At 45.0% G+C, this 14,217-nt stretch overlaps 1 protein-coding gene across 1 annotated transcript in view; it reads left to right on the top strand.

Moving 5' to 3' along the window:
• The window catches only part of CUL3 (cullin 3), a 1,420,631-nt gene that overhangs the window by 326,900 nt on the left and 1,079,514 nt on the right, over positions 1-14,217 (top strand). Inside the window, exons 5-6 of the mRNA XM_069618172.1 lie at positions 4,219-4,333; positions 5,543-5,771. Of these exons, the coding sequence (XP_069474273.1) occupies positions 4,219-4,333; positions 5,543-5,771 (344 nt within the window). The remainder of the gene's footprint in view (positions 1-4,218; positions 4,334-5,542; positions 5,772-14,217) is intronic.

Here is a 14,217-nt window from a genome sequence, read left to right as displayed (position 1 = left end):
CCGAAAGGAAGGAGGGAAAAGTTACCGATGGTGACCACCTCTGGACCTGCAAAGTCTGGATCAAAACAGAAGTAAGGGTGGTGAGTAGTTTGGATAAAACAAGGCCACCGGTAATTATCCTAAGCGTTTTATAACTTTGGGGTTACGTTTTGTAATACTTTGGCTTGGGTGGTGGTACATGCTATCTAAAGCCATCCAAAAGCGGGGGGACAGTTTTGTTGGCAATAAGATACCTATCTGACTTTTGAATCCTTCCTCACATCGTAGTAACACTTCTAACTTTTACCAGTCTCCGAAAAGTATTAGAATTTTGTGAACTTTAACCATTCCTGTTATTTCTATGCACATGATGAACATTGGGCTCAAGTCCCTATTCACCTTAGGACTGTAAAGTGAGGATTGTAATTTCTGAAGGGTGTTAATGCCAACTAAATTACTTGCCTTCTTCCTTTGCTGGTATTGTTGAAGTAATGAATTTATGTTAACTGGCTGATGTGACTGTATATATATTCCACAGTAGATAATGTGATACTTTACCTGCATTTATCCATCTTTCATGTGTTATTCTGGGCCTATAATAAATAGTATAATTTCAGTGTTTCACTGTGTGGACTCATTGTGGACCCCTGACTCCACTCGCCTCTCCTGAGACTACGCCTTGACCACTCTCCACGTGGCCTTGATTGGTGTGGCATCAGCTCACAGATGTAATCCTGATTATCCAACAAGGGTGGCCTCCTAAACATCTGTCCACCAGGCCTGAGTTTAGAAATCCATTCTAACAAACAGCACGGTCAATTAATGTAACCTGGCTCCTGAAGTCTGAGTTCGGTCACTTGAAAATACTGACACAGTATATGGATCTATTGAGGGACAGAAAATCAAATATTTGGCAGTGGTATTTCATCAAGGGTGAAATGGTTTGTCATATGGTACACACAGAAGGATATCATCCATCTAGAATGTTCACCAGCAGGTATCTTGATTCACCTTCTAGCGCTTGGATTCCTGCTTAGTCTAGAACTCTCTTAAGGTACATTTAGCAGCCTATACTACATCCCAACACATTTCTTGGTGGAAGGTTACTGTGGTTAAGGCCCTTTTATAAATGGAGTCAAGCAAGTTAATCCACCATTTGCTCATTCACCTCCTGGGTGGGGGGGACCTCCACACAGATCTCCAGAGGCTGAGGGGGGGGGGGAATAGGCAAGAAAGAGCATTGCACACACTAGACTTGTCTAGAATGGTTATGTCTACCTTAATGAAGCAAACACAGTAAGGAAGGACAAGCCAATTCTGTTTTTTTTGCTGTGGGCCGAGGTGGTGACCCAGTAACCAAAGCCACCAATAATTGATAAATTGTCAAGTGCATGGAACTTTGCAATAACATAGCGCATGCAATTCTACCCTTCACACAGATTGCGCATTCCACACGTCAAACTGTCGCAACATTCACTTTTATTGTTGCATTAGAAAGAATCTGTAAGGCTGCAACTTGAAGTACAATCCATATCTTTACACAACACAATTCTGTTGCTACACAAGTGCTGATTCACATGTGTGGATAAGAGGTGTAGTCGCTGTACACCCTCCACCATAAGATACTACTTGCTAATGTATGCAAAGCATGTGAAGGCAAGCAGATTCACAAGCCACATTATTTAACTAGTAATATTTTTTTGTGTGGATTGTATCTGCTTAGAATCCGATGTGCCTGCCCAGCCTTCTCTTAAGGAGGCAACATGACATTTGAAAATATCCGCTACATTCCATGATTCTTCATGTCAGAACGAACCTCCTTAGATTGTTTATGTATCAAGTATGTACATGTAGGAATGGTGTGTAGTGATGTTAATGCCTTGTCAACACCCTGTTTTTTTTAATTCTTAAAAGTATGTACTACGAGCCAACCACTAAATGGCACCATGTGCAAAGTATGTGTTTCTAAGCAGATACAAGCCACAGAAAGACTAACTCCTTAAGTGCCAGGTTATTATGCAAGTCTATGCAAAAAGGACGAGCATACTCGTCCTTGGCTCTTTTAATGGATGAGTAATGTTTGCCATATTCTGTCTTGCCTCATATTTTAATGGTAAAATCACCACTTGTAACCGTACTTGCAGCAAAATAGGATGCGAGTACAAGGACTTGGTTGTGAATTTTGTCACACGATATTCAATTTTCAACCTGCAAGAACATCTCACTTTTAGTCATGACTAAATTCATCTTTAGGAATAGTTTGAGGATTCTTTTGATAAAGCTAGCTTTTTTCCATGATGAGCCCAGGTTCAATTTGTAGTACATTGATCTTACAATGTTATATCACGTTGTTGAGTTATTCATAAGACTAAGGAAACATGAACAAAATTAGGACTATGGTCTGAGCTCTGGGTAGTTTCATATTGTCAGGATGAGCAGTGAATGAAGAATATGTATTCCACTTGTTTATATTCCACTCCTAATCTTAACTCTATGCTAGGGACAGATCCAGGAGTTTTGTTATGTTATGCTTTTACAAGCTCAGGCATGTATTTACAGCCAGAGATTATAGCCACACAAAAGGTTGCAGAAAGAACCTGGTCTTGATGCATTTCAAGCACTAGGGTAATTGCTTCCTCACCCTCCCCAAAACAATGAGAAACTGATTGCTGTTCCTCCCTCCCCATCCAGTAAGTCAGTGTGCTTTTGGTAATTTGCGCACCCCATTGTGCATTTGCTGAAAATCTCCCACCTAGTAAAGCAATCAACCTACTCTAGGGTTCCTTTTAATTTACACATCATACATTTTAGTTTTGTTCGCATTTCATTTAAAGTGTCCTGTATTGTTTTTTTTTTCCTCCACCCAGGCCATAGCGAACAGTTGAATTGCTATTATACAGCAACCAAATCAGAGGAAATGGTTCCATATTAACTCAGGGTTCGAGATTGAGGGAAGCTGGGAGCTATTTAGCTCCTGCTTGTAGCCTAGAAGAGCCTGGCTAGCTTGACATCCACAGCTACCGGGAGCTACGTTTTGGCTCCCCAATTCAACTGATGCCTAACAAACACACCTATGCAAATTCAATATCCAGCCTTTGGACCAATCTATCAATAAACATTAAGACACATCTATGCAACATTTAAAGCACGTGAAATACAAATAATGGACAAAGTAATGTGCAAGTTGGATTTGGGGAACGCCACATACTAGTTCCTCGTTCCCCATAGCTGGTTTTAGCTCCTTCATATCCAATCATGACTTCGATCCCTGTCAAGGCCGATATTCTTTCCATGGTTTATTTGGATGGACATGAAATGCTGTCCCCAAATCAAAGAAAGACCAGTGCAATTGCAAATTGCTTCCTGGTCACAACAAAAAGTATAAGAAGCTCCAAGCAGGAAACTCTAACATACCGACTCCTCTGTGTAGTCTAGCTTGGAAGTTCTACATAATGCAATTTTCCTTAACCCAGTGTTCTAGTTTTCTCTAGATGCGGCCACAAGGATGAATTGGGTCAGTAGGGAAGTGGAGGGAATAAGGGGTAGTACGGAGGGCCCAGGAGGACAAACTGAAGGTTCTGGGTGATGGTGAGGAGGGATGGGGTAGCACACCAGGAAGCAGAAATCTGTTTTGTAACACACTTATACCAGCAGTTGCACCCCAACATTCCTGGATGCCGATTGGCCGGCACCCTTGTGCAAGGTGCTAATAGTGGTTAAGGCCCCACAATGGCCTGCCAACAGTCCAGTGTTAGAATTAAGGTTTTTTGTCCTCGTCTGGTGGACTTTCTAGGAGTTAAGGGCCCTGTGGTCTGAGTTAAAGGGCCAAGGGTGGCAAGTGTGTTTAACAAGGTGTTCAGGCCCATCACTCCTGGGGTGGCCCAAAAATGCTATACCCTTTGGAAATCGTACAAGTGTTCTTTGTTTGAGAAAGTGTTTTCTGACGCTTCTTGTGATTCTAGGCAATGGAGATTTTAAGCGAATGGGCATCCTATCATATTTCCAGTATTGCATAAAGACTACCACATTTTAAGTGTTGGTCTTCTTGGATGATAGTTCATTTTTGTGACAGTCTATAAAAATGCTCACATGAAACAATTCAGAGTTATCTTATCAACCCAGGTTTGTTTCACTTATGAGAAAATGGTTTCGCACAAGAATGCTTTATATTGGTGCATAGTTTTGAGTGTGGTATTGTATTCTTGTTTCTAAGCTGTTTCTTACCATCTATTTTGGCAGAGGTGCAATAAGAAATGCCTGTCAGATGTTGATGATTCTAGGCCTTGAAGGAAGATCAGTTTATGAAGAAGATTTTGAGGCTCCGTTTTTGGAAATGTCAGCTGAATTTTTTCAGGTATATGTACTGTATTCCCAACTCAATGCACAACAAATGCAAGCACACATTTCACTTTGAATGTATAAAACAAGTTAAGAGTGATTGTGCATAAATATGAGAGGAAGCAGGGTTAAGAATATAAAGTTGCAAGTCCTACAAACTTGCTTACCACCTCACTTATGCCCATGTACGCGTCACACCATTTTTTACTTGACTAGTCAATTTTCACAAACCAGTGGAGAGTGCACATTTTGATGCTTGGTTCAAAGTGAAACTGATCATGAGAATGAATGTTGCCCCAATTCATATGGTCAATAAATGGTCTAGTTACCAAATTCCTTTCATGCATAACTTCAGGCATTCTGAGGCCTCAATTAGTTTTACCTGTCTTCATATTTAACACAGAGAAAAATTCAAAAACACTGTTCGGTTTGTAGTTTCATTATATTGTCTAACCTGTGGCCAACACGTGTTTCGCCCAACTAAGCTTTTTCCAGTCAAAATTGATAATTAAATCTTGACGAGTCTGTCTCATGAGTGAATACAAAATTAGTTTTCAGAAATTCTTCCAAGTTTTATTTACCCATTTTGATGAGCCTGGAAAAGGCCCATTTGTTGCAAAACACATGTTGATGGCAGACTAGATAATACAATGAAACTACACATTTTAAGGTGTTTATGCATTGTTCTTTGTGTTAAATATGATGGCAAACAAAACAAATGCAAGTCTCAGGCTGTTCTGAAGTTGTGTATAATGGGAACAATGAAACTTGACCATTATTGATCAAATGATTTAGAGCAACATTTGTTTTCCATATCTGGTTTTCTTTTTACTATTTTCTTTTTGTAGCATCATTTGATGGGCTTCAATACTGAGACAATTTGTGTCAATTCAATATTGAGTGCAAATCTGGAATCTAATAGTTTTACATTTCGTCCAACAATTTATACCACTGGTCAAAAGTCAAGCTTCCAGCTATGTGTAAAACCCATTTAGCAGACTGCTTTGTAGTCTGTCTGGTTAAGTAGTCCCGTAGTTGGGTTTGTAAAGGTGTTCATTGGCTTAGGACAATGGGTGTACTTACTATTCCTGCTTTTTTTCCCCTTCAGTTTTATTATTTACTGTCAAATCTGGATCTAAGCAGTTTAAAAGCAGCTAAAGCATCATGCATTTATATTGTAATTTGCTTTTGTTTGCTAACATAGTTCTATTTTTATATTTTTCAGATGGAAAGCCAGAAATTTTTAGCAGAAAACAGTGCATCTGTATATATAAAGAAAGTAGAAGCTAGAATTAATGAGGAGATAGAGCGGGTGATGCATTGCCTTGACAAATCAACAGAAGAGCCAATTGTTAAAGTTGTTGAGCGCGAACTTATTTCCAAACATATGAAAACCATTGTAGAAATGGAGAATTCTGGACTGGTTCATATGTTGAAAAATGGAAAGACGGAAGGTAAGAGTGATTGGGGGGGCGGTGGTCAGAGCAAATGGTGAGTAATGCACTATTCATTGTAAAACGTAAGCACTCTTAACTGCTGTTTTTTTAATAAAAGCATATGCTCACTTTTGTTTGCCACAGGGTGATTTTTAAAATGTTACTTGAACCAAAAAATCATGGGCATCTGAGCTGTGGACTAGTGATGCACAGACCTGTGACGAGACCTCTTATACACTACAAATTTTGGTATAACCGCTGGACATGCAGAGGATAAAAAGGCTTACATGCTGCTGCACCAAAACAGCGCGTAACCTTCTGCAGTGTGCAAACGTACAGTTCTGAAAAGATGGGGGGGGGGGAGGGCAGTGAGGGGAGGATTTGTTAACTGGTCATTGACTGCTTGGGTGAAGTCTGCGTGCCAGGGACGCTTCTCAAAGGCTCATATAGGGCAGAGTTAGTATTCAAGTACATAATCTCTGGCACCTTCCATGTACAGGCTAAGACGAAGAATGAAGATATTTATTTTTATTTAAATGTGGTCTTTAAATGCCTTCAGGGGGGGGTATGCTGAAGCACCACTAAACCTAATCGTGCAAAACTTTAGTAGGTAATTTCAGTGCTTGAAAATATAGCAAACTTGTCTTGTGGTTGATATGCTTGTTCTCGGGACCATTGTGTGAGCACTTCTCTTGATCAATGCCATGCCTTGATCACGCTACATGCATGCATGCATTCATACTCCATCCGTTCTCTAGCCTGTACACAAATGTTAATTTTATCTTTGCTCACCCTTTCTCTTTTTTGACCCGTTTTCCGACTCTGGACTAAGGTCTAGATAACCTTGGCGGGTGAACAATACACCATGTTCTGGTAGACCTTGGTACTGTTAGCCCACTATGGTAGTGACTGATGGAGTATAATAAACTCTAGACAGAACGTCCCTACAACAAGGATTACTTATTAAATTCAGTTTTACAGTAACATAAATGTGAACATTTGTCAACTCGCCCAGCAGGCTGGAGTACCTAGGCCCACTGCACAACTTAGAGAGAAATTACAAAAAAAAAACATGCACATAATTGTAGGGAATTTGAAATGCTCCCTTGTCATTGAAAATTTCAAAATTAGACCCAAACATTTTGAAGTCTCTATTGAGGCAGAAACGGATAAGAAATGGGCTACCACAGGTTCAAGCTGCTCAGACCAGAGAATAAAATAACTACCAATGATACGAGGGGCAGCACTGGTCTGGACAAAGGTGTGGCAATGCCCAACGTCCCAAAAGATAATCGATTGGAACTAATGCCTGACCGACATGTGTGCTCCACATAAAGTAATTGAACCGTTTTACCCAAATTAATTCTAAGCCAAATGGCTGACAAGTCAACAGAGGTGAATTTTTCTTCGTCATCTATTGATTGTGTGGACGTTGGGTAAGCAATGCAGCAATAAATAAATACAACCAACTCACCGTACCACACATCACCAAAGCCAAAGCAGGAGGGTTAGACTTCCCATCTCTAGCCCCCAAGCTCTGAAATATGCTCACCACTGCCCTCAGAGCAGAAACTTCTCTCACTGCCTTACGTAAGAATCTTAAAATGGTTCTCTATAACCACCTCCCATTACCCACCCTTCTCAATGCCCACCATCTTCTTGTGTTTTACAATATGCTCTTCACAAAGAGTACAATATGTATGCCTATATGTTATGTTCTAAGCTCCTCTTTACAAATTGTACAATAAGTTTTACTGTCTGCTTTTATATGTAACTAAGCTCTGATCACTCATTGTAACAAGCGCCACGATGCCTTCGGGCTTTTGCGCGCTCTACAAATATGAATAAATAACATGTTTCGACCTGTACACAGGCCTTCTTCAAGGCTGTTTGTGTATACACAATGGTACATGTTAGGGAGAATTCTCATTGTATGGCTAATTTCCCTTACCTATAGAGTCCCCCAGCAGCTTTGCTGGATTTGAAGGGTTTGTTTCTTTTTCTCCTGCTAAGAGTGAGACTCTTTTTCCCACTCTTAAGCATTTTTGCTATGTGTGTTCTAGGCTATTTTTGTGTTTAATGTCTATGGGATTTTCTCAACCCCATAGAAACATCTTTATTCACATGTGTTACACAGCACCCTCAGTGCTGTGACACAGGGGTGTTGTAGCGACCCCCAAACATAGACTGCATACCCTGGGACTGACTACTGTCTCCCAGGGCTTGTGAAGTCCCCATTGACTTTACTAGTCAATTCCTATGAACTAAACCAGTACAACCCATCTTACTATGGAGGTACTGGAAAGGGTTAATAGTTTTTCCCTTATGTTCATTTTCGAGAGGGTACCGTACAGGCCCTCAGGTTTCTGGCTGGTGGCAGTGGTTACTACCATAAATATTTGACCGTGAATATTTTCCTATGGGATTTTCCCATTGTTCGAGGCTACCACTTTTTCTGACAGCCTTTAACATACCGCCGGTGCATTTTAATATTAACTTTGCTCCGGTAGGTTTTATTTGCCAGAACTTTAATATAACTTCTTTCTCGTGTCTTTCTCTAAACTCCTAACCCAGGTCGGGGATCCTTTGTTTGTCCGTTTGGTGGGCTTCTGCCAAGAAGCCCACCTTTTGGCGCCACTGAGTCTGGGGTGGGTCCATTGTGTGGGAGGGGGAGTGGGACCCCTGGACAGAGTTGCCTCAGCAACCCATGTCGCACTCTATCCTGATAGGCTGGAGGGTCTCCCGCCAAGATGACCACTCCACTGTGTGAATGACAGCTAGGCTGTATGAATGGGGATCTTTTTTGCATAAAAGCAGGGTCCTGAGGACTGGAAGAGCAAGACGTCGCCACTGGAACTAAAGTCGAAAAGGAGAAAAGCCAAAGACATCTGCAACGACTGAACCACCGGTGAAGCCCTGCTGCAGCGTCTCACCACTTTTCTCCACACGACGAGAGAAGATCTTCATCTGCAAGAGCCTTCTTCCCTTGAGCTGGTGGGGCCAACCAGTTTGCCAATCGCCTTCCCGGACCTGCCTTGGTCGAATCGTCAGTACCCTGTACTCTGAGGCTGGATAGCCAGGCACCAGTCCACCTGGACAGCGATTTAAAGGAGCTTATCTTTTATTCGTCGGGCAGCACCGCAGCTTGTTTCATCCCTGGGTAGTGCAGTAACTCAAACCTTCCTCCACAACAAGAGGCTCTCTTCCTCTGCTGGATCCCCCGAACTGCAGGAACTACCAGGAACAACCGCCACCGCAGGAGCCACTTCATTTTAAAGGTACGGTTCCACCAGGCTGCCCTTTCTTCTCCGTAGCACTAAAGGTGTTTTAAATACTTTACCTACCTGTTGGGTTGGCCGCCCCTCTCTCAACATTGTCTTTTACCTTCTGCATCCACCTTTTCAAAATCGTTAACCAAAGACTTGACTGCAGCTACAAGAACATTTTGCTCCTGGGCCCTTGCCCTGTACCACTGACTCTGGCACAGGCCTACTGACTCTTGCTACATTTGTTAGACCTGCCTTCTTTAGATTGCTTCTCAACTAGAACTGAGTTGATGCACCTACTTCTTATAACTACCCTTTTCTTCCCCTTTCTAAACCTTGTGAAATGCCTTTTTGCTCAGTTTTCATTGAAGTATATCCTATACTGATGCACTGTCTTGCTTAACTGGTTAACAAACTTATGGGAAGTGTTGCTAGGGTGTGTAAGAAGCTATTTCTATATAATTTGTGCTTTCCCTCCCTTGTGAGAAATTGCTAGAGTATCCCTTGTGTGTGGCTTTCACTGCGCCATTTTGCTCAGTTTTCACTTTGGTTTACTTGGTCTACAATTTAACTAGGGAGTGTGTATATTGTTTCCTTTGACTTATTTTAACTTGCTTGATGACTGTGATAAATGTGTTTTACTAGAAGTGTATAAAATAAATATGTCTACTTTTTAATACAAAGCTTTGGTCAGTGTTTCCTTGTGCCATAGTACTATAGGCCTATTGGGTAAACCCTGAATACTGCTCATCTCCCTCTTGAGATGTCTGACTGCTCAGCCACAGCTACCAACTAAATCTTTGTGGTACAGACTGATACCAAAGGGGATTTATTGCTCTCACCTGTAGTCCCAATCTTCAGTAGTGCTCCCTAAGGGAACTGCACAGGATTCTGCCTAACGGTACACAAAATAAAATCCAAAATGAATCCATTCATCAATACCAGCAATTGAGTAATCAAAAAGGCACACATCCATCTATTAGCGATTATAGGACCGAACCCAGAAGAAAAAGGGGAAATGGAAGAGAAGAAACAGTAGTAGAAGCATTAGTTAAACTACCTGACACAGATTCTTCTTTCTGATCACAAATTCCCGAAAGGGATATAAATGCACCAACACAGGCTTGTCCAAACCTCACTAAACACCTGGTGAGGCTAATAAGTAAGCAATGCTAATAACAGCAGCGAGTATGCCGCAGAGGTTTACTTGGAATATTGAAATAACTGCCTGGACAAGGGAAACCTTATAAACCTGTGAGTTTGTTTACACCAAAACCTGAAATTCCCAGCATCATTGTAAAAGTTGAAATCTTACCTAAGAATACTTTCCGTATGGACCGACATATGCACAACATAACTGAACTGTGGTTCCCTGTAGGATTAAAACCATTGTGTGTACTCTTCGAATAACAACTGGAATCAGAAAGTGCAGAAGATGAAATCGATGCTTTGACAAAAGTAACGACTAAGCACTGTTGCAATCCATATGTACCTCATGAGGTACTCTGTCAGCAAGATATCAATGTAGTTCTACACTCCATGTATCAATACAACAATTAGAAGATGCACCTAATCAAAGAAAACAGACCAGACCGGTACGTTATGTACAATTACGTCCCGTCCCCTTTCCTACATACTGCATGGACGTCCCTTCCAAGGGACGGGAGACAGAACTTTTTTCACCAGAAAAAAAACCACCTTCCCCTTTAAATTTGGAGGCGCGTGTCCCCGGGAGCATGCGCTTCCCTGACTCCGCCCTCTGGCGCCACACCTCAGTCCCCTTTTCCAAGTCGACCTGAACGGGCTTAATTCACCAGCACTCCTGGGTTTGGCTTCGGCCATGTAATACCACGCCTGGATACTTCTGTCTTTTTTTTGTCTTTTTTCAGGTACTCGGTCCTCAGGTTTCGCGCTCCTCCCTGGCACATGTCAACGTCTACAGGTGTCCATCCTGCGACAGGCTCTTCCTGACTAAAGACCCCCCACACCCTCTGCCTACGGTGCTTTGGCCCGGACCACAGCTGGCAAGCTTGTACCGCGTGAAGTGCGCTTTCCTCGATGTCTCTGAAGAACAGACTGGCCAGGTGGAGGGAGCGCAACAGATCGCCTTCAGAGGACCTAAAGGACTTCGTCTATCATCGATCCAGGTCCAAGCAAGGGCTGCTCTTTTTGAGTGCACCCCGCAAGGGAGACTCCTTCCCAAGGACTCACCCGTGCGGGAGGGACCGGCCAAGTCCTCGTACCAGCACAAGTACCGAGGCTGTATCAGCTACCGGCCGACAGGCCGAGGGATCTGTAGATCCCCCCGGTAAGGGTGCTGAGGGACCGGATGGTCCTTTTACCGGGTCTTCACCCGAGGGGCTACGCACTAGTACCCGCATCCTGTTCGAGGGGGCGCCTTTACGCAGTTCTACCGGCAGCTCTGCCGAGGGTGAAATGTCTACCGGGCCTAGGCCTGAGGAACAGGGTAGGCCCCATGATCCACAATCAAGAGTCCAGGACGGGGCGTGGCCCAGTGAGACGAGCAACATGACGCAGGCACGTGGAAGGCAGATCGACAAGATGGCTGTTGCGCCAGAAAATGTAGACATCCAGCCAACACCGCTGCAGAGAAGGCCGGCGGAGGACTGTGTCGAGGTGGGACTGGTGTCAACCAGGTATGTGGCCTACAGCTTATCCATCCTTTGCGCAAGGCAGGTTCCCGCTGCGTCCATATGGGCAGGGCACACGACTCCAGCAGCCGCCCGCTACCACGTCAATATCGCCTACCACCAATTCAGCCTGTGAGGACAGGTTCTTTGAAAAGCTCCTCGGGCTCATGAAATCTCCACAGATGGGGGTGATCCTCAGGGATGTCATCAGGGACTTGCCCCCTCAAATTGTTCCACCAGTGCCTCAGGCCCCAGTACAGACCCCTCCGGTCCCTGTTCAGCCTCAGCAGCCCGCTCCGGCCCCCCCAAAAGATTGTGCAGGCGGTTCCGCATCAGCCTCCACTGCAGCCTCTGGTCCTTGTACCACAGCCCTTGGCGTATAGCACCCCTGCCCCCCCCTCCCTCTGGTGCTGGACCAACCTGATCCGCAGATCGACACAGATGAGGAGGACCCTGACATCATCTTCGGCCAAAGCCTTCCACGGACATCTGGCAGGGCTGGCAGAGTACTTGGGCATTCCTCAACCCGAGGTGGAGCAACCCGCAGAGGGGGTACTCACAGAAGTCCTCACGCTATGTCCTGTTGCCAGAACGGGGATCCTGATGCAGAAAGATGTAGTTGCCTTGGCCAAGAATGGTTGGCTCAAGCCCCACTCAGCTCAGCCGGTGAATAAATGCCTGGACGCCAAGTACAGGCAGATGGAGGGGGGATACATTCTTGCCATTGGCCCATCCTCAGCCACACTCCTCGGTGATCGTTGTACTCCAATCCTCAGTCGTCCTAAGCCTCCTCCTCTGCAGCGCTGCTAGGGAAGGAGGAGAATATCTTGGAGGCATATGTGAAGAAGCTGTATTGAAACGTGTCCTTGCACCTTTGTCAAGCCAACGCGGATGCCATGCTGGCAGTCGTTAACTAGAGGCTCTGGCGGGAAATTGTGGATTTCCTCCCAGAGCTTTTGGCGCAGAGCCAATCACAATTCAAGGCGTGATTGGTGGAGGCAAAGATCGTGGCGCAGGACATCATGGAGTCCTCCGTGCCCCAAGTCGACACGTCTGGCTGTGCCGTCTGTATTGCCGTGGACAGCAGAACGGCGTGGCTCTGTGCTGCAAAATTCAATCTGGATGTCCAGGAACGCATCTGAGATCTTCCGTTCAAATGGGGTGACCTCTTCCACTCCACAACGGATGAGGAGCTGGATAAAAAGAAACCTCTCTCAAACAGCCAAGTCTTTATCCATTCTTACAAAGACCACGGCCAAACCGTACACCCAGTCACAGCAGCGCCCAGAGAAGGGGCGTACGTACGGATGGTTCTGCGGCTTACAAGAGCGGAGGTCCAGGCAGCCTGACTGTTCGCCGTCACAACATTGGCGCAAACAACAAAAAGGGGGTGGAGGTGGTAAGGGCTTTTTCCCGTCCCCCTCCTCCGCAACAGCCTCAGAGGGAAAGAAGGCATTTCACGCCCCTCCGGGTCCACTTGTCTCCAGTGGGGGGCAGGCTTGCTCAACATGCACCTTTCTGGTGCCAGAATTTCGCAGACCCCTGGATCCTCTGTAGTCTCCACGGGGTACCGCCTCTCTATCCCAGCCTCTCCTCGCCTCCCACAGGTTGGTACAGTAACTCTTTTGGCAGAGATCCGGTCGCTCCAAGATCCAGGCAGTGGAGGAAATCCCAGCCTTCCAGCGAGGCTTGGGCTTTTACTCCAGGATTTTCGCCATTCAGAAAAAGAACCAGGCGGGCCTGAGAGTTGTGCTGTACCTTTCCACCCCAACCTCTCCCTACCTCTACAAAAATTCAAGATTGTTATGCCAGCTTTGATAGCGGAGACATTGTGCAAGGGAGACTGGTTGTGCTCCCTGGATTTAAAGGACGCGTACCTACACGTCCCAATCTGGCAGGTAATCGTTCCTTTCTACGTTTCAGGATCATGGGCTACCATTTCCAATACAAGGTGCTTTGTTTCGACCTCAACTCGGCCCCCATAGTCTTTACCAGGCTGATGAACACGGTGATGGCCCTCCTCAGGTCGCAAGGCACCGCATTTACCCGTACCTGGACGACTGGCTCGTCAGAGCTACATCTCCGGAAGCGGTGCACCATAACTCCCACGCTCTTATGATCACACTGCATGAGCTGGGATTTTCGCTCAACCTCAAGTCAAAGCTGCATCCCACGCAGACACTGACCTTCTTGGGCATCATTTGGGACACGTGCTCCGAGAAAGTTTTTCCCTCGGAGGACAAGATCACGGCACTCCAGAGAACCACGTCACACCTCAGCAGAGAAGTGACCTCGGCATGGTGGTACCAACACCTACTGGGCCTCATGGCAGCAGTCCTCTTGGACGTCCACCACACGAGAGTCAGGTTTGCAGCATCCTGGAATCGGGAACTGGGCCATCACTCAGATGAAAATTCTTCCGTTGCTTCACCCAGACCTCACATGGTGGTCTGGGACTGCAACCTGAGGACGGACAAGCCTTTCCGGCAGCCTTCACCACAGGTCACCATCACCAGACTCCTCTCTCTCTCGAGGGGCCACTCTGGA

Source organism: Ambystoma mexicanum, chromosome 10, assembly GCF_040938575.1.
Source record: "Ambystoma mexicanum isolate Mex_15411 chromosome 10, UKY_AmexF1_1, whole genome shotgun sequence".
NCBI lineage: Eukaryota > Metazoa > Chordata > Amphibia > Caudata > Ambystomatidae > Ambystoma > Ambystoma mexicanum.
The sequence above is the reverse complement of the archived record's forward strand: the minus strand, read 5'-3'. Positions and strand labels throughout refer to the sequence as shown.